Below are 20,908 nucleotides of genomic sequence, written 5' to 3' on the forward strand. Positions count from 1 at the left end.
ACAGAGAAGGAAGGAACGTAGCTGTTAGATGCTTATCTGCTTCCCAAGCATTTATTTAACAACTTGTAAAGTTCCATTTTGTCTTGAAAAGAGGGACATCTTATAGGGAATTGGTGCACACATTTTGCATGGACTGGGTAAGGTTATTCTCTTTCATCTGGTATAGTGGACTTTCTAAAAAGGCTATAAAGAAGGGCAACATCAACAGTAAATCCAAGTGAGTTCAGAAAGCATCTCCGAGAAGAGTAGTCTCACTGTTTCTAGAACTTGCTCTTCTGTGCCCCAGAAATGACCGTTCTGACATGTAAAAGTCACACAGTTTCTTGATATTTGTTCTACCTGCCAGATGTGTCCCTGTAACTGGAATGCTGCCAGTGCGCTGCATGGAGCTCTGTCCAGGGCTGCCTGCCCTGCTTTCTGATGGTGCATGTTTTAGGTGGATGACAGTTAACCTGAGTAGGGGGAAAATGATACTCCCTGATGCACAGTTTTCTGGTTATTTGGCAAATGAAGGCAGGGGTAGGAAGGCCCGAGTGTTCTGAGGCATCCTACACAAAATTTCCAAGAGATGAGATAGATGAGGCTGGGTGGACTTTGAAATTTGAAAATGACCATTGGTTTGAGTTAAGGCAGCACTGGGAGATGGTGGATGAATGGTGACATCTGTTTCTCTGTTCTGGGAGTAACTGGACAAACGAAAGCTTCTCACTGTCATCCACTGCGAATGAGTGACTCTCACTTGGAAGGAGAGATGTCACCCCTTCAGAAGAAAAAGTAAATTGGGGATAGACACGCCATTCATGGATCCATTTGTTCATTCAAAAGTCATTGTTGATAGTGCCTCCTTTGTCCCACGGAGGAGCATAGAGATCCACCTAGTTATTATTCCCTGGGTGATTGTGGTCTAACGGGGGACACAGGTGAGTAGACAGACCATCACAAGACAGGAAGAGAACAGCCATGGCAGAAGGAAAGGCATTGGATGGGGGAGCCCAGAGGAAGGGCATTCTGAAGGTGGGCACGAGCTGACCAGGTTTAGGCAGGGGGCAGGGTGGCCTGTGCAGTGGCGAGGAGGAGTATCATGGGTTGGAGGAAGGCAGCTAATTCAGTCTGGCTGCAGAGAAAGGAGATGCAGGAGGCAAGGCAGGAGGTGACAAGCAGGAGCCTGTGGACTGCACAGGACCTTTTCCACTGTCATTCAGGAGTCTGGATTGCATCCTGAATGCAGTGGGAACTCTGTAAGTATTCCAGGCGGAGCAGTGACATCACCACACTGGGACTTTAGAAGCACCCAGTGGCCGTCCTGCACTGAATGGAGTGGGGGTGGGCCCTCAGGGGGCTTTCAGCATCCTCTGCAGTGGCCCCCGCTCTTTTTGTCCTTCTCAGGAGCAAGGTCAGAAGCTGAGGAAGACAATGCTGGAACTAGAGAAGCAAGGCCTGGAAGCCATGGAGGAAATCCTGACCAGCAGTGACCCCCTGGACCCCGCCGAAGTGGGGGATCTCTTCTATGACTGTGTGGACACGGAGATTAAGTTCTTTAAGTGAAGTAAGCATTCCCTTTCCCCTTCTTATTTAAAATTTCCCACCTTACTAAATTACCAGCAAAACAAACCACTCTCCTTTCCGAGTAAAATGAGAAAGTTCAGATGTGTCAAAGTCACACTGTCCCCTTGTGTTCTGCCTTGAAGCTCACAACGCCGCCCCCTTCTGCAGCGTAGATCCCCTCCTTCTGCAGTGTAATGTGTATCCCCTTGCCTGTTGTCCGATCGTATGACTGACTGTGGATTTTAAGCTGCTATTATTGTATTTCAGTGACAATGGACACATTAGCCTTTTCATGGGAGGACTAGAGTCCATGAAAGCCGCGAAAGACAGGCTCCTTGGCGCCGAGTTTGCGGGAAAGGCAAAATCTCTTGGTCTTACTCTTTGAGTAGCGATTTCTTTCAGGTTAACAAAAGGCGTTTGTCTGGCCCTGAGCCTTCTCTGTGTGTGCTGGAGGGAGGCTTCCACTGAGTTGCAGGCCAGTAACGCGGAATGCCCCCAGCTGTGTCTTCTGAGATGCGAAACAAGTGGGAAGGAATGAGGGGGGCTCCGCTGGCTCCAGGCACAGCTCCATCCGGATTCTCTTGATCCGAAAGAACCTGTGCACGGTGGTCGTGTGTGGTGGATCCACACAGACGGCTTCCACCTGCTGTGTGAGCTGGAACCTACCCCCCGCCCCCGTAGGGATTCCGGGGCAGCTGCACAGGTAACACTCCTGATCCGGGCGTGGCTCTCCTACAAGGCGAGGGGCTGTCCCTGCTGCTCACCTGCAGATGCGCTTGTGTCTTGAAATGATTCTGGGCCTAGTTACTGCCATCTAGTTTACAATTAATTAAATGGGCCTGTGGCAGAGTTCCACCCCACAAAGCTGCAAATTTCTCAGCTAATGAGGGAAGGAAAAGGAGAAACTTTTGGCTGTTTAGATTCTAGTTAAAGTAGCTGGAATCTGAGCAGTCACCCCATTATCTCAGCAGAGACTTTAATTAAACTGATTTGTTTCCCATGTTGTGGGCGCACGAAGGATCTAACTTACCAGCAGAGCTCAGGAGAGCATGCGAAGAAGACCAGATGGGCTCAGCACAGGGAGACAGAGGGCAGGAAGGCGACAGATGGATGGAGAAGCATTTCGCTCCAGGGGACAGTGCCACCCCCGCCCTCCCTGCCCAACCCTGTCACAGCCCACAAAGCTGTGGAGAAAGCACCTGGCTTGCCCTGATCTTTCCCTTTGTTCTTCGTGCCCCACATGGCCAGGTAGCCACTTTCAGGCTAGTAGCTGAAGTGGGCAGGTGGTGGTGGTGGCAGGGGTCTTACCTCCAGTTATTGAAACTCTCAACCACTCGTGACATGGACAGAGGAAGCGATGAGGAGAGGTGTGCATGTTAATATAGCAATGGGTGGGAGGGCTGCGGCTTCACTTCTCCAGCCTGACCTGTACCGTCTGGGCCGTCACCTTCACTGGTGATAGGTATTTGCAAATGGAAATACTATGAGTGTCAGGAGTCAGAAATGACTTCCAGTTAGACTCCTTTTCCAGCTGCAATGTATCATATGCCATGAGAGCTGGAGAGGAATTGGGCCCCAGACACAGACGTAGACACAGGGTCACAGGTGTTACTGGAACAAATCTTTTTTTCTACTAGCTCCCCTCTAAGAGTGTAGGCATAAGAGCACTGTGAGTTTTTTGCCCAGAAGTTTTGAAAATTCTGTATATAAAATTACTGTGAGTGATGAGACATGGGAGCAATATTTGAGCTGAAAAAATTAACAGTGACTGTTCCCAGCAGCTTGTGGTTGCTGAATTTTGTCTGGGTTTGGCCTGAGCTTTCAGTGAGAGCTTAGGGTCTCCTCTTAGGTGGCATGGCCATTCTGAGAGCGTCTACAGCTGCTGAGTGGGGAAGGGCAAGCCTTGAGGATGACACAGGCACCTCATCCCCTCCCAAGCCCACTTGCTGAGTGGTTCTTTAAAGCAAGATGATGCAAAAAGCCACTACAAAATTGTACCACGTGGTCTCCCCTTCCCCTGTCATAGAAACAGTTCCTCAGACCTGGCATGTCTGAGATATCCAAGGTGATTAGGGGTTTGAGCAAAAGAAGTCTAGTGAGAATAAATTACCCAGAGGCCCAGCTTTCATTATTATGGGCCAAGCAAAGGTCACGGATTACCCAGCCAGCCTTATGCCATTACCCAGCCACTGTGCAGTGGGAAACAACAATGACCACTTCTGTTAAGGACATTGACCTTAGTCCAGCAACCCAGAAAAAGGCTAACTATAGCTAAGAGGTGTGTGGGTTGCTATTATCACAATTGTGATGCCACTGTCTTACCACTAGAGGGCGGGACAGCCCTTTCGTGGCAGAAGTTAAAGAGGCTGGGATGCTTTTATTAGACTTGTACAGAAGTGTACAGTTAAAGCTTGAATAATAGCAGTGGAGAGATTCTTTGTGCATTGGGATGCATGGGGAAAGACAAGAAGAGAGCAAAGAATCTGCTGATGTGGATGTTCACGTCTAGCAACAGTAACAGTTTGAAATATGCAGTTGGATTTTGAGGACACTTGCTGGGGGGGAATGTTTGTTTTTAAATGCTCCTAACAGACTCTGTTTTTGAAAAATGCTTATCATTACATGGATAACTTCTTGACCAGGGATTGATTTTCTAAAGGCAGTATGGGGAAAATGAATATATGCAAGGTGAACTATGAAAATTAATGTTTAGAGGTCAGTGTGTAAATAGCTTCCTAAAATACCATTTGTGTATCCATTACGATCTGGGGGACGGGAGGGGACTGTGCATGCCTTGTGCAGAAGGAAGACGTGGCCTTGAAGGACAGACTCTCTCCCCTGTTCTCACGCTCCGTAACCACACATAAGCTAGTTAGTCTTGGCAGTAGATGGGATTTACCACTCACTCTGAGGAGGAGCAGAAGCTCCAGTAAAAGTAAATTAGCAAAGCAGAAGTAGTACTCCTTCATCCTTGGAGATGGTTTGGAATTTTAGGTAGAATAAGGACATACTTGAAATTACGGTGATTCTTTAGTGCCCAGTAACATAAGACAGTGTTATTATTAGAAAGAGTCATTCTTATAAGCTAACAGAGCAAGTCTGTGCCTATTAGATATTAGCAGTGAAGTTCCTTCACTTTTGGATGGATTTATTAGGTGTAAAAAATAATTATCAACGAGGCAAACTCCTTTGCTCCCCGCTGTCCTCCCAAGTGGGTCCGGTTGTTACAAAGTTCTGCCCAGCCCAGGAAAGCCAGATGGGGCCAGTGTGTCTGTTGAGAAACCACTGACTGCGTTCTTGGCTGAGGGGTAGTCCAGGCGTTTCTGGGGAAGGTCTTCAGCTGAGCTTTCCCGGGGAGGTGGGGGCCGGGGGAGGGCCGGGCGGCGGGTCACGCAGCCCAGCGCTGCCTGCGCTTGTCTGTAGTCGTGGCCTTTCATTCCACATGGTCTTAAGTCCCAGCTCCTCTCCCGTGGTTTGTGTCAAACGTGCTTTATCTGATTGCATCCAAACATCCCAAGATGTCACATGCGGATTTCTCGTGGGGATGAATATGTATATGTTTGCGGTCCTGTTGTGAGAAGTTGAATGTGCGAGCTGGAAAGCGCTAGGGGCAGGGAATAATAAAAAAGGAGAACCTTTCTGTTTCCTGCAGTGGGAACTGACTGTGTCGTCTTAAAAGCCTTTTGTACAAATATCTACAAACCAGATAACTTTCCCATCCAGTGCTTGCCCTTGGAACTGTCCCTAAATACATCAAACGTACAATAAAAAAGTACTGAGATTAATGTCCCTTGGCCTCTTCTGTCTTGTGTTTCATTAATAAATGCGAGCATTAGCCACAACATAGAAAATGTATGAAAGGGGATATATTTTATGACTGGAATCTTTGGAAAACCCAATCAGTTAAGCATTTTCTTCATTTATCCATTTTGTGGATAAATTCACTCTTGAAAATAAACACAAAACTATGACATACGACCTCACACCCGTCAGGATAAGATCAAGAAAACAGGATGAGATCAAGAAAACAGAAAATTGCTGTTGGTGAGGATGTGGAGAAATTGTAACCCTCTGCACTGTTGATGGGGATATAAAATGGTACAGCTGATATGGAAAACAATATGGAGGTTTCTCAAAAAATTAAAAAGAATTAAGCCGTATAAGCCAACAATTTTATTTTTGAGTATATACTCAAAAGAGTTGAAGGTGGAATACCTCAAAGAGATTTTTTTTATTCCCATATTCATACTAGCATTAGTCATAATAACCAGAAGGTGGAAACAAGCCAAGTATCCATCAGTGAATGAATAAATGATACGTATAGCCAAGCAATGGGATATTCAGCCTTATAAAGGAAGGAAACTCTTGACACATGCTACAACATAGATGGGCTTCGAGGACATTATGTTAAATGAAATAAACCACTCTCAAAAAAAAGTCAAATATTATTTGATTCCAGTTTTATGAATCACCAAGAGTAGTCAATCTCATAGAGCCTGAAAGTAGAATGGTGGTTGCCAGGGGCTGGAGGGCTGGGACGGAAAATGGGGAATCTTTGTTTAAGGGGTATTAAGTTTTGCAAGATGATTAAAGAGTTTTGGAGACTGGTCACACAACACAGTGAATTTGCTTAACACAACTGAACTGTACACTTAAAAATTACTAAAATGGTAAATTTTATGTTAATGGGTATTTTACCAAATTAAAAAAAAATCATCAGAATGGCTGGTGCCATCTATGCCAAGTGTCTTTATTTTAAAGCCAATAGAAACTCCATTAGGGGAAAGGATGCCACTTAAGAAAGAAACCAGCTCGTCCCACTCTTGTGACCTAGAAATGCCAGGTTACTTCGATGATTCTGTCTCCATGTGACAGGGAAATGCAACCGAATGTCTTGTTCTTGAAAATAGGACTTAGTCACTGGCAACAAATGACCTATGTCAAGGTCAGAGTAAATGATGACCCCATTTATATGACAAGGAACTGCTGACTCTAGTTTTATTCTCAGCTCTTTTTCCATCAACATAAACTCCTGCAAAGTTCCAGGGTAACAGAGTGTGTATTAATTTGCTAGGGCTGCCATAATAAAGGACCACAAACTGGGTGGCTATTTATTATCTCACAGTCTGGAGGTTAGAAGTCCAAGATCAAGATGTTGGCAGAGTTGGTTCCTTCTGAGGGTTGTGAGGGAGAACCTGTCCACACTTCTTCCCCACCTTCTGGTGGTTTGCTGGCAATCTTCAGCATTTCTTGACTTGTAGAAGCATCACCCTCATCTCTGACTTCATACAGCATCCTCACTGTATATATCTCTGTGTCCAAATTTCTCCTTTTTATAAGGATACCAGTCATATTGGATTAAAGGTCCACCGTACTTCAGTAAGACCTCATCTGAACTTATATCTGCAACAAATCTATTCCTAAGTAAGGTTACTTTCTGAGGTATGGAGTTAGGAGTTGAACATGGGACGTTTTGGAGGATGCAGTTCAGTTTGTAACAGGTTCGTGAAGGATGTCAGGCCTCCGGGGGCATGGTTTGAGAACCTGTAACTTGCTTCTGGAGTCCACAGCCCTTCCCATTAAGTTGCTCCCCTTCCCCTTCTAGGCACCACCTCTTCTACCCGGACTCCATGGGTTGCCTGGAACTATGGCCACTTCACCTACCTCCACAGTCAACGGTTAAAGTTCATCATCCATTTTGTCAGTTATCTTGGGCCATTGCTTTTCTTCTCCACTCAGATGGGCCCTTTTGGTCATGTGAGAGCTTATCTGTGCCTCTACTAATAAAGACAGCAGATAAAACAAGTCAGGTCCTTAACTAATTCAGATGCAAAGTGTGTAGCAGCTAACTTTGAAATTAGTTTCTAGATGAGATTTATTTCAGGAGCATCTATGAACTGTAATTACTGCTGTCTCCTTGTTATCCAGCAGCAGAGCTAGGGATCTGAGCAGCTCAGTGAACATCTGAATGGAATGCCTGAGACACAGCCAGCGAGAGCTGGGTGTGAGACTGAATGTGTAATCAGCAAACTGCTTATACCCTGCAGTGTGTGTGTGTGTGTCTGTGCAAACTGATACCTGGGTCTGCAAACTGCTGTACCCTGCAGAGTGTGTGTGTGTGTGTGTGTGTGTGTGTGTGTGTGTGTGTGTGTGTGTGTGTGTGTGTGTGTGTGTGTGTGTGTGTGTGTGTGTGTCTGTGCAAACTGATACCTGGGTCTGTTGTGACCTGAGGGTTATTAAAGGGTTATTAAAGGCTTGCCCAGCTGTTATGTTACTCCATCTTCACCGCTATGCACTAAAGGACATATTTATGCCCCTATATTACAGATGAGGAAACTGAGGCATAGACTGGTTAAACTTGTTACTTCCTAAACTTGTAAGATGCAGAATCAAGATTCAATCCATGTTTTCCCTGAAGCCAACATACCTATCAGGTAAACCTTATCTCCCCTGTACCAGGTTCCAAAGAGGGCACCTGAAGACACTATAATGCAGACGGCGATGAAGCTGCTCCACACAGGAGATTTTTTAAGGCATTTGCTAAGCTGAGGGGGTGGTGCTAAGTACACTTCAAGTTGAAAGCTGCTCCATTTCAACACAAGTTAGCAGAATTTGTAAGCATGTTTGATATTAATAAAAGTGAATAAGTATAGTGTTATCTACTTGTTACAAAATACATTTGAATTTTTCCCTTGCTTGGTTTTCTCAAATACCTATTTAATTAGCCACAAAAGTCAGGAAAACATTCTGTAGTTTAGTTTAGCTGTAGTTTAGCTCCAAAGAGAAAGGCCCCATTTCTAACACAGAATGTTACAGCAAGTGCTGGGTCCTGTGTCAGCATCCTGTCTGAGCCTTTCTAATCCTTAAAGATGGTTGGCTTAGATTGGTGCTGGCAACCTTCAGTCGGCTTTAACAAGTAAACAACTGGAAGCATTCCCACTTATTAAAGTTTATTAATAAAAGAAATGAATCTGCAGAGGGAAGATCAATAAATATAAAATACATGGGAAACACTGGGAAAGTCACAGACCACAGCGCTGGGGAGATTACTCGAGGATGGGAGGGGCACTCTGTTTGAGTTTGTGGTCCAGAGGTGAAGTATTTGTCCTGCCACAAGAGTTCAAAGGGCAGGAATTCAGTGCTGGGTCTGGAGTAGAGATGTGATGCTAGATTCCTGAGATTTTTCCCTAATTGCAGTTTTTGGTTTCTGCACGTTTCTTCCCTCTGACCTTGAATAGTTTTATTTTGAATTTTGTCCCAGTGGTACATAACATCAGTATGTAAACACCTCATCGGGGCAGGCAGTCTACTCCGAAGGTGGAATGGTTTCTAGCGCCTTCTTAATCATGATTGTTAAAAAACCCTTGTAATTATTTTGTACAACTGAGAGAGAGGTGGAGTGGATAGTGTTATATAAAAAAAGTTCTGACCTTTTGGAAACCTTGCAGAACCAGTAAGACAGATCAGCTATACGCACAGCTGATGACCTGCAAAAGCTTCTTTTTCATTGATTTAGCTGTTACAGTTTGGTGTGATTTATTCCCCAGGGAAGGGAACTTGACATTGCTCAGTGGCTTCTGTTTGGAATGAGAAAGTACGCAATGATGGTGGACACCACGTCAGGGTCAGTCTCCATTCCAGACAGGAGGTGGTGGATGCAGTCACATGTTTGCCAAAACCCCACTAACGGTCTGCCTTCTGCGCATGGCATGTTCTGGGCATTACATCCTCAAGGTGTGAGAGCATGAGTGGGCTGTTTCAAAGGAAACATTTTTCACTGTTTTCTTTCCACCTCTCCTGGATTTCCTTTAATCTGCAGCTATTTTGAGCACAGATGAGGGGTCAGTTTGCTTCTTTCTCTTTTTCCCTCCAGTCACAGCTTTCCCTCCAAGGATGAGGTCAGACAGCAAGCAAAAACACACTTTCATTCCCTTGCCAGCCCCAGAAAAAGGGCATGAGAGGAGCGGCCACAGGTCACAGCCAGTCCTGACCCATCCATATTCAGGGCTAGCTGAACTCATACACTTCTCCCCTCTAGAGGGGTGCCACCACAGGGACTGGGGGACTCTCAGACCAGCTCAGAAGGGCACTAAGGTTTGCCTGATGGGTGGATCCAGGTTCCTAATGGTGGGTGGGGGACACTTAATATTTGAGGCAGGTATTTCAGAATATGTTTTAGTCTATACTTTTTCATGTCATGCTTTCCATGATAAACCCTGCACTCGGGGGGAGGAAAAAGAAAAGCTTTCTGAGACAGAATTAATGATGACTTATGCAGGTTTCTAATTTGCAGGGAACATGCTGAAATCTCCTTCAGCTCACCTCACCCTGGCTGCCAGGATGAGGGCTCAGAGGGACAGGAAGGACCATTGCAGAAACATGCGCACGAGGGGCAGTGTAAACAGTAAGAGCGTTGGCTACTTGTAGGACTGTTCAGTTACACAGGGGCCTGTGGTCAGCCTTGGAGGGACTGAGGCCACTCTTGCTTTCGATCTGTGTTATATTTACATGAGGCAGCAAAAGAATCCTTGTACTGCAGGACGGGAGCGGGACGTGGCGTCTAGTCCACCCGGGGCCGTGTGGCAGCATCTGCGTGAGGGACACGCTACTCTCGGGGAGCCGCGTCGTTCATAAGGCATTACCTGGTTTGATTTTGCAGTTTGTGTGATGAGACTAGAAAAATCATGCCAATAAGAAGCCGTTGTGGATACTATGACTTTGGGAATCTAAGGAGTCTTCTATAAACTGTTCTGAGTCTAGGGAGGGCCAGCCTGCAGACGTATTTACAGTCGTGGAATGGACACTGTGCGGTGGGACAAGGCTGCCACCTGTGCCAAGGTGCACTTTAAGAAATGGAGAGATAATGTCTGTGTGTTTTAAATTATTCAAATAATAGTCAACTATAATACTGATTTAAAGCCTGTGCAAAACACGTATTTACAATAAGTAAACGCTCCATTCAGAGCCCGTGTGTCGGCTGAACTCCGACTTGAGAGTGGTGAGGCCTGACGTCCTCCTGGGGATGCCCACCCTGCCATGTGGACTTCCAGATGGCCCACGGGACGCTGGCTTCATCCGTCTTCTCACCGGAGCGTCTTAAGGGCTAACTGTGGAAACACAACAGTTACCAGGTGGGGTCAAAGGTCAACGAACCATCCCCAGGGCTGGCTATCCCTCATGCCTGCAAAGTTGCCAGGGTCTGATGGTTCCATCATGTGCAAGGTGCTGGTCTTCACCCATGGGGTCATGGGTGGAGAAGGAATGAAAGTGTAGCTTGTTTCAGGTGGGGACCGAATGTCATAAAAAACGTTTTAGGGACCAAGTACCAGCAAACCACTTGACGGCAAGCTCAAGAAAAGCTAAGAACTTGGTCGCGATCTCAAGACAAGGCAATGAAAGAGAGAAAGGACCCTGGGCTTTCAGATTTCCAGTTTAGGGCTCCCAGCCTTGCATGGATCACTTGGGCTCTGGCCCATAAAAGAAGAGCACCCCCGGGGCACTGTTCACCATGTCTGAAACCCCGTGATTTCTCTGGTCAATTTCTTTTTGCCTCACTGGAGTGAAAAATGAATTAACATGGTGTCCACCTACACATAAAGATCTTCTTGACTATGGGATGCCCAAGATAGACTACAGTCCATCCTTGACTAGACTTTATGGGCTCAGGGGATTCAGATGTGTGCCTGCCATGAGGTTAGGGACTGGACAGTATGGAATGTTCCATCATGCTTATAACATCTGAAGGTGAGGGTGACTCCTGTCCTGGCAATTCTGACGTCCCAGGGAAACAGGCAGTGAGGTTCAGTGGAAGGAGCACTGGACAAGGAGTCAGAGGTCTGTAAGTGTGACCTCAGGTGAGTTCCTTAAGCCCTCAGAGCTCGGTTTTCTCATATGGAAAAAAGGCATTAAAGATAAATCTCTCCAGCGTATATCACAGAGTTGCTAAAAAGGATCCAATGAAATAGCATATGTAAGTTCTCTAAACTATAAAAGTTGTGTAATGTAGGGACTATTATTTTGATTATTACCATATTTTTCTGATCACAGGAGTAATGCATTTATTGTAGAAAATTCAGAAATTGCATAAATGCACTAATAAGTCAAATTCAGTCATAAGCTGGCAGAGTGAATGCCTGTTAACAACTTTGTGTATATTCTTCCTATCTTTTTTTTTTTTCCTCTGTATATATCCTTCTTCTCTGAACTACAATCATACACCCACCCAGTTTTAAACCTACAATCATCCGAGAATGTTTATTGCAGTTCTCAAAATTGGATCAGCCGTGGTTAGAAGGGGAGGAGGGAGCTTGTCCTCCTTCAAGGAACCTTCACCTCCCCCAGCTTCCAGGAACCTAGTTCATTCCTTCTCACATCCTTTTCCTTCAGGGTCCAACCTAACCTGTGCGTCCTGCCCTTTTGCCACATAGTTTTGAAACTGGAGGCCAGGAGGGGAGAGAATCCCTGTTTTCAAAGAAACAAAGGGCCTTTAAAGATGAGACCCTGTCCTGTGCCCTGAGAAACGTCATCTCCGCCCAGCTTAGAAAACACACTGTGTTCAAGTTGCCTTGTGCGAGCATGAGGGTGTTTCTTCAAAGCCTGTCTTACACGGGCAGCTCTCTGCTTCCCCCTACCCCCAACTGTCCCCTAGCCACCAGCACTTGAATTTTGAGGCTAAACTGGTCAAGTTAAATGACAATGTTGATGGTGGAAACCCGTGCCCCCACCCCCCTGGGGGGTGGTGGTGGTAAGAAACCAGGTACTCTATAGATGACAGAGGATACTGAATTATGTTTTATGCATGTTACAGAGTTTTTCTCTCAGGCTTCTCAGACCAGGGTAATGAGGGAAAAATGATGGCAGTGAACGGGGTGATGGTTGCAGAGGGATTCCCAGGGGCCCCACTTGCCAAAGCAGCTACTGATGATTCCAGAGAAGCCCTCTTTCACTCAAGTTTTGAAATTATGAGCATTTCACCCCAGCTGGAAACACAGGTGCCCGTGTGGCTTCTTCCCCCAGGTAAAACATGAAGCTGTTCATGTGAAGGGGAAAGCAAACCTCAACAACTGTGTGTTCTTGAGGAGGCTTCCCGGTTTTACACTCAGGGACCAGAGAGCTCTGTTACCTGAGCGTTTCTGCCTTTGATGTCATCAGAGCTCTGCCCGCCCGCCTCGGCGTGGAGCCAGGGACCAGGTGTGCGGCCTGAAAGACACAGGAACCATCTCACCATCTGTTGGCCGCGGGCCGGCTGTGCGCTTCACAGTCTGGCTGCGCCGGCACCCAGGGCAGAGGCGCAGGAACCCAGGGTAACGTGAGCCCGTCAACCCGAACCCCCCGGGCTCCTGGCCCTAGACTGTGTGTTTCCACCCACTGCTTCTCTGTCACAGACCGTGGATACAGAGGCATCATGTCCACTGTGCTGGAAGGAGAAGTTATGAAGGGTTCTCATCTAGATGCAGGTGAGCCTCAGCTCTGAACACCCCACCTGCTACAGACTCGCTCGTGCGTCCTGACCCCAAATGAGCAGGTGCTGGGCTAGCGATGTTTAAAAAAGGAGTAAAAAGTATGTGCTGACACAATTCAGGCCTTGCCTGTGAGGATCCAACTCATTCTCTAAAACATGCTAGGTTTAAATATTACACAAATTATATATATATGAACATATATTCTCATAATTAAGAATTTGAATGTGGATTTGTCCTTCTCTCTAATCCCAATTATTTATCCCAGAGTCACCTCTGCTAAAAGTTTGGCGTTTAGCCCTCCAGCTTGGTTTTACTTTTTGGCATTTTCTTACACAGATATGTATGTATATAGGCAGATATGTGGTTTGGTTGATCTAGCCAAGTTTTAAATCCACATTCCCAGAAACTCCAGAACTTTTTCTGTGAGCCAGGTAATCCAAATGGTGTCCCTGTGTCTCATTCTCTGCTGCATTTGGTACAAGACTTTCCTGTCTACTTCTATCACAGTCTACGAATTAAATATCCATGTCCCAAAGCCCTTATTCATGCTGCTGTGCAACTTACAAATTAACATGAAAAGCAGAAATACCCATCACAGATTATTTATGATAGTAAAAAAACTGATAATAACCTGTATTCAAAAATAGTGTTTAGGAAATCTAGGGTTTGTTATCATATGATGGAGCACCAAACAGCCATCTGAGTGTCTACAAAGGCTCAAATAATTTGGGTTGATGTTTGAAATGTAGGAGAAAAAAGCAGGCTAGAAATTGTATAAATAGCAACACCTCAACTATTTAAAGGGCTTCCCTGATAGCTCAGTTGGTAAAGAATATGCCTGCAATTCAGGAGACCCTGGTTCAATCCCTGGGTTGGGAAGATCCCCTGGAGAAGGGAAATGCTACCCACTCCAGTATTCTGGCCTGGAGAATTCCATGGACTATACAGTCCATGGGGTTGCAAAGAGTCAGACACAGCTGAGTGACTTTCACTTTCTTTCAACTATTTAAAAATCCATTAAAAAATGTAAATAATATACTGAATGATTCCTTTTGGATTTATTGCTCTTTAAAAATCTCTTAAAAACACTTTTCAAGTTTTCTACAAAATGAACATACAAGTCATCTTAAGAATCTGTTATGGTACGATATCGTTTTTTAAATGAACTACCACATAGAAGGGTCTCTACAACTTAGAAAACATTAATCCAATGGGCCCTGCAATTTTTATTACAATACTTTTAAAATGAACAAATGCATCTGTTCTAGGATAAAGATTTTTGGGGGGCAAATGGCATAGGAAGTACTAGATTTTTAGCCAAATTTGCATGGTCAGTTGCTGCAGTCGTGTCCAGCTCTTTGGGAACCCATGGACCAGGCTCTTCTGTCCATGGGAATTTTCCTAGCAAGAATACTGGAGTGGGTATATACTCCTCCAGGGTATCCTCTCAATCCAGGGATTGAACACGTGTCTCCTGTGTCTCCTGTATTGCAGGCAGATTCTTTACTGCTGGGCCTGCAGGGAAGCCCCTGTAAAAAGTAGAGACACTGATATGCTTAATTCCATGCAGCAGTATGGCCCTGAAACTACTGTTCTTAGACTTACTCCAGTCTGCTACAGAAATGCCTTCCTTTATACCAAGGTTTCTTAACTTGGTTCTACTGACATTTGGAGCTGGATAATTCTTTGGGGAGTGTTGGCTTTACTGACATTTGGAGCTGGATAATTCCTTGTTTGGGGGGTGTTGGCTCTACTGACATTTGGAGCTGGATAATTCCTTGTTTGGGGGGTGTTGGCTCTACTGACATTTGGAGCTGGATAATTCTTTGTTTGGGGGGGCTGCCTGTAGGTTGTAGGTGATCTCACAGCCTTCTTAGTCGCTACCCACTAGACACCAACATCCTCTGAGCCCCAGAGACCATTTGTGTCAACAAAACAATGTCTCCAGACTGTGCCAAATGTCCCCTGGGAGGCAAAATCCCCTCTTCAAGAACAACTGGGCAACGAAACAAGCTTCTCCATAGGTAAACAGTGCCCACTAGTTTTTATAAATATGATGGGAAACAACAGCAGAGCTAAAGGATGACCAATTTCTTCATAAAACAGAAAAGAAAACTCTACATCTTGTAAAAGAAATTTCACTGTTGCTAGAAAAGGGTGGCTGAGAGTTGCCAGGGTTACCTAAGATTCTTTTAATTCAAATATCTCCTTGGGGGTGGCGTCTCAAATATTTCCTTATGAGATGCCACTAGGATCTCTTAGAATTCAACAAACAGGGCCCTTCTGCTTGAAATAGTCCTTCACATGGGCTGTTTTCCTACAGGAGAGCATTTCATATTCACTAAAATACTGGTTTTCAAACTTTTGGTACCACAATGTGCAGTAAGAAAGACTTTTCCCATTTCTATCCAATCACATGTGTCTGCTGCACACAGAACAGCCTGAGTAACCATTGTTGCTGCCTCCTGGTAACCAGATGACACCTCTTTTTCCAGTTATTAACACGGCTGTGTGTCCGGAGCTGGTGGCTACAGAGCAGCCGACTATGAAAGACTTCTCTGAACAGTGGGGCTTAAACAAGAAAGTCTACTCCTGGGTGGAAGGAGCAGTGGCCTGAGGGCCACGCTGGCTTCCAACTTTATTTTTTGTCATTTGTAAATCAGGCCAGACTTATACCTTTTCCCAGACACAGATATTTTCATGTGTTAAAAAAAAAATTTGTTCTGTAGCCAACCAACAAGAGGCTGAATACTGCAGGGCTTGGAAAGTATCCAGAAAGGATTTACAAACTTGGCTGGCCATCAAAGCTGGGTCTCTTGGAGGGTCTCCCAGAACGCCTCCCAGTCTTGGAGTGCAATTCCAGGGGCTGGATGAGGAGAAAACAGACTCCTTGGAGAGGCAGATCTAACTGTCAGCTCTGGGCCAACTCGATCTCTCTGAGGTAGGGTCCACATGGCATCAGGTGGAAAGTAGCGGTTATGGCACAGAGAATCACATTGTGTATCTGAAACAAATTCGATGCTGCATGTACTAGCCTCATGTGCAAAGAAGGAATACTGATTGGACCATGACACAAGAGGCAGATGGTTACATGCAATCAAAAGCACAACTCTTTGTGACTGGAAACGTTCCACTGGCAACGCTAGCCAACTCTTTGCAACTCCATGGACTGTAGCCCGCCAGGCTCCTCTGTCCATGGGATTCTCCGGGCAAGAGTACTAGAGTGGGATCTCCAGGGGATCTTCCTGACTGAACGTGGGTCTCATGTACTGCAGGCAGAGTCTTTACTGGCTGAGCCACCGGGGAAGCCTGTCTGTATGACACAGATGTTAAATGGAATGGTAGTTTCTGTTTCCCTTCCTATCTCAAAGCAGCTCAACAAATATGAAGCGAGATGCAAAACAGAAGAGGATGCTCTTTCTAGATGATTCCAGTGCAGCCTGTGGGGATGAATATATGGGCTGGGCCAGAGATAGGGTGCCCTCAGCTGTATTCCCCAGGGGCCTGTATGTTCTGTGAACTGTATGTTGTATGATTACTTACAGGAGGGTTAGCCAAAATAATGGCATTTCCCTGGGTGTAGTTGTTTTTCTGTCTTTTAAAAACAAGAAAAAGATGCTGTTAAAAATATATTTATCCAGAAAGATGCTGGTTTGAACTCTAAAAAGCAACCTGGAGTCATCATTTTCCCTTTTGAATACAGAGTCACTGAGTCTGTAGCTTGCTTTCTAATGTCAGGTGCATCCTTTCCTCTCAAGTGAGCTGAGGGCACATGCGGGGAGTTCTCCCTAGGCCTCTGCATGGAGACCCCTCACCTGAGAAGGCACGGAACCCACCCTTGGTTTGGTTCTATGCTGTTCTGGTATGTCAGGAAGCCCGCCCATGTCAAGAAGCCTCAGGCTCTCCTAGCCGATGTGAAACAAAGAACCACACCTTGAGCCCTGGTTTTGCCACCAGCTGTGACCATGAGCCGGCCACCCTACTTCTGCTTGGTTCCTTCTGCTCACCTGGAAGGAACTGGGCTGGAAAACTTCACAAGGCTTCCCTTGCTCTAAGGCTGGAAGCCTCTCGTAGCCTCTGACTAAAGGACATGACGCATTTCACTGGACATGATAATTTTAGTATCTGCCAGAGCTAAGCCTTAGAAACTGCACATCTGGCCTCTCCTCTCCTCCCTGGCTGCCTCTGCCACAGATGACGTTGGTCTGAGGGACCCACCACCCCACCTAGAGAACTTACAGAGTCACCCTACACACCATAGGGCCTCACTTCACTCCTCAGGCACCCAGCCCAGGGGTGGGCTTAATCATCGACATTCGCCCCATAATTTGGAATTTTAAAATTAGTTTTAATGATTTTTAAAAGTAATGTATATTTATTATAGAACACTTGGACAAAATAGTGAAGCATGAGGAAAATAAATATCACCCAACATTCCGGAACTAAGGGATAATCAGTCCTAATACTGGAGTGGATGTATTTCTAGCTTCTCTTTTCTTTCTTTGTTCCACTTCTCCCTCTCCACATAAGTTCATGAAACAATTTCTTTTTAAAATTAACTTAGGTTTTCTTAAAAGTTTTTGTTTTGATGTGGACTATGTTTTAAAGCCTTCATTGAATTTGTGACAGTACTGCTTCTGTTGTTTATATTCTGGGGGTTTTTTTTGTTGTTTTTTTTTTTTTTGGTGTGAGGCCTGTGGGATCTTAGCTCACTGACCAGGGATCAAACCTGCACTCCCTGCATTGGAAGGTGAATTCTTAACCACTGGACCACCAGGGAAGCCCCTAGGTTTTACTTAATGTAATTTTAGTATACTGGGTTGTTTTGTTTTTCTTCTCAAGGTTGCATTGACATTTTCCCATGTCACTAAATATTCAATAGCACTACTATAGTAGATGCAGAACATTCCACTCGGTGGCTCTGCCCTAATTTATTTCACCTCGTTGCTGGAAATTCGTGTTGTTTTCAAATTTCTTCTGTAAATGGATTAGCAATATATTAAAATATATGCATGTGGATTTTTAATTGATTAATTCAACAAGTATTTCTCGAGTGTGAGTGCCTGGCCCTCATGGCTCGGTGGTAAAGAACTCCCCCGCCAATGCAAGAGAGGCGGGTTCGATCCCTGGGTCAGGAAGATCCCCTGGAGAAGGAAATGACAACTCATTGCAATATTATTGCCTGGAAAATCCCATGGACAAAGAAGCCTGGTGGGCTACAGTCCATGGGGTTGCAAAGAGTCAGACAAGACTTAGCGACTAAACAAAAACAAGTACCTGCCCCCATGCTGGGAGCTGACAATAGAGCAGTGAATAAAAATCGATATTATCCTAGCCCTCCAGAGCCTTACATTGTACTTGGGAGACAGACGGGAGACAGGTAAATATATAACATGTCAGGAGGTGATGCATGCTTTGAAGAGATGATAAGGCAGCATAAAGAGAATGACAGGAAGGGCTGCTATTTTATCTGCAGTGATCATCAGGGAAGACCACACGAAGGGATGTGGTCACCAGTGATAATCGGGCATGGCTAAGACAAACACACTGGGCCAGAGGTCCTTACTACCTAACTGCCCTCCATAAATGCTGAAAGAAATACCTTGGCACAGGCATTGTCTTCTGATTCTCTTAGTATTGGGACATCTAATTCTTTGATTTTATGGTGTGAACCACATCGAGCTGTTAATAAGTGTCTGGTGGAGAAGTTTCTCTGCTAATGGATATAATGGTAGCCAGTTTTGCTATATAAAGTAAATGTATTTTAGAAAATGAGTTGGGCCACAATGAGATACAGCTTCATACCCATAAAGATGGCTACAAACAAAACAAAATACCAAGATCAGAAAATAACAAGTGTGGGTGACGATGTGGAGAACCTGGAAACTTTGTGTATGCTAATAGGAACGTAAAAGGGAAAACAATATGATAGTTCCTCAAAAAATTAAAAATAGAATTACCACGTCATCCAATTCCATTTCTGAGTATATACGCCAAAGAACTGAAAGCAAGGTTTCAAAGAATTATTGGTACACTTGTGTATATAGCAGCATTGTTCACAACAGCCAAAAGATGAAAGTAACCCAAGTGTCTATTGATAGACAAACAGATAAACAAAATGTGATAAATACATACAATGCAATATTATTCAGTCTGAAAAAGGAAGAAAATTGTGACATGCTGTAGCATGGATGAACCTTGAGGACATTATGCTAAATGAAATAAGCCACTCTCAAAAAGTCAAATATAGCATGATTCTACTTATATGAGGTACCAAAAGTAGTCAAACTCATAAAACCAGAGAACCAGAAAGTACAACAGTGGTTGCCAAGGGCCTAGGGGAGGGGAGAATGGGGAATTGTTCAATGGGTATAGAGTTTCAGTTTTGCAAGATGAAAAGAGCTCTGGAAATTGGTTGTACAACAGTGTAAATGCATTTCACACTACTGGACTGTATACACAGAAATGGTTAGCATGGTAGATTTCATGTTATCTATTTTTTAAACCACAATTAAACGTAAAGAAAAAAAGAGTTGGGATGCAGTCAATCAGCCACTTTCCCAGTGAACTGACCATGATGAGGACAGTCTGGCTGGGAACACCAGAGTGAAATTTTACATTTCAGTGTCTGTCTGTCCTCTCTTCCTTCACCAACACATGACTCTCTCAAGGATAGGTCAAGGGGATCGTTTACCTAAATCTCTCCAGTGCTAAGGGCCTTAATAAGTATCTGTGCATACAATGATGACTTCACCCTTACTATTGTCATTAAAGTTAATGAATATTTGTGAGCTATGCATTTTTCCAAAGATTCCTAGTGATAGAGTTTTGCACGTTCTTTTTATTGTGGTAAAATACACATAATATAAAATTTTCCATTAACAACATTAACAGTCACTCCCATTCTCCATACCCTCCTGCCCTTGGCAACTGCTAAATCCACTTTCTGTGTCTTTGGATTTGTCTATTTTAGGTATTTCAAATCAGTGGAATCCCACAATATGTGGCCTTTATATCTGCTTCTTTCACTTAGCATAATGTTATCAGGGTTCATCCATGTTGTAGCATGTATCACTGCTTCATTCCTTCTTACTGTCCAATAATATTTCACTGCATGGCTCCACCACATTTGTTTTATCTATTTACCATTTGATGGGCATTCAGGTACTTTTCACCTTTTGGTTATTGTGAATAGTTATGAATATCTGTCAGATATCTTGTTTGAACACCTGCTTTCAATTCTTTGGAGTGGAATTGCTAGGTCATATGGTAATTCTGTTTAGTGGATTGAGGAACCTAATGCATTCTAAAAAACATTTTTAAAAAACTGGACAAAGTCATCTACTAAAGAAAGAAACGGCTCATACTTGCAGACTGGAGACATGGAAGACAGCCCTGAAAGCACTAAGCCTTAGGGTGTTTGTGTGCTGTGCGTCAGAAGGACAGAGAGAAAGCAGGCAAGCAGGCGGAGACAGAGCTCCAGAAATGTCACAAAAGAGCAGGGAAATAGCCTCGTCTGATGGAACCAAAGTCATCTCCCAGACCACCAAGACCTCTAATCTGGGGTTACAGGTCAACGGGAAAAATACAATAGGAAAACTGTAAGAAGAAATGTAATCAGATAAGCATGAACTGTATCAGGCTTACACTCCCATAATTAACAAGGTTCTCTTCACAGCTCCCAGGAATGGCAGGGACACGCTTGTTTAATTGTGCTTGGAGGCTCCTGCAGTATTTCATGCCCACCAATGCCACATCAATCCCAAAGCATATCTTCTTTTTGAAATGGCAAATGCCCTTTCTGGTCTGTAAGATGTCCATTCATGAGTAGGTTGGGTTTATATTTTAACTACTACTACTTCTTGATCACCAGGAGATTATTCTGGTGTGGGCACTGATTT

The 20,908-nt window shown here is 44.6% G+C and overlaps 2 protein-coding genes across 4 annotated transcripts in view; one reads left to right on the forward strand and one right to left on the reverse strand.

Annotated features, from left to right (window-relative positions):
• The window catches only part of SCRN1 (secernin 1), a 63,029-nt gene extending 57,699 nt beyond the window's left edge, over positions 1-5,330 (forward strand). For all 3 annotated transcript variants that reach the window (XM_065939040.1, XM_065939038.1, XM_065939039.1), the window contains one exon: positions 1,387-5,330. In XM_065939040.1, coding sequence (XP_065795112.1) covers positions 1,387-1,545 — 159 coding nt within the window. In that variant the 3' untranslated portion in view covers positions 1,546-5,330. The remainder of the gene's footprint in view (positions 1-1,386) is intronic.
• Positions 5,331-8,464: 3,134 nt separating this feature from the next.
• The window catches only part of WIPF3 (WAS/WASL interacting protein family member 3), a 78,272-nt gene continuing 65,828 nt past the window's right edge, over positions 8,465-20,908 (reverse strand). The window contains exons 8-9 of the mRNA XM_065938727.1: positions 12,668-12,744; positions 8,465-10,652 (exon numbers count right to left, since the gene is read on the reverse strand). Coding sequence (XP_065794799.1) covers positions 10,629-10,652; positions 12,668-12,744 — 101 coding nt within the window. The 3' untranslated portion in view covers positions 8,465-10,628. The remainder of the gene's footprint in view (positions 10,653-12,667; positions 12,745-20,908) is intronic.

This window comes from Muntiacus reevesi, chromosome 6 (assembly GCF_963930625.1).
Source record: "Muntiacus reevesi chromosome 6, mMunRee1.1, whole genome shotgun sequence".
NCBI lineage: Eukaryota > Metazoa > Chordata > Mammalia > Artiodactyla > Cervidae > Muntiacus > Muntiacus reevesi.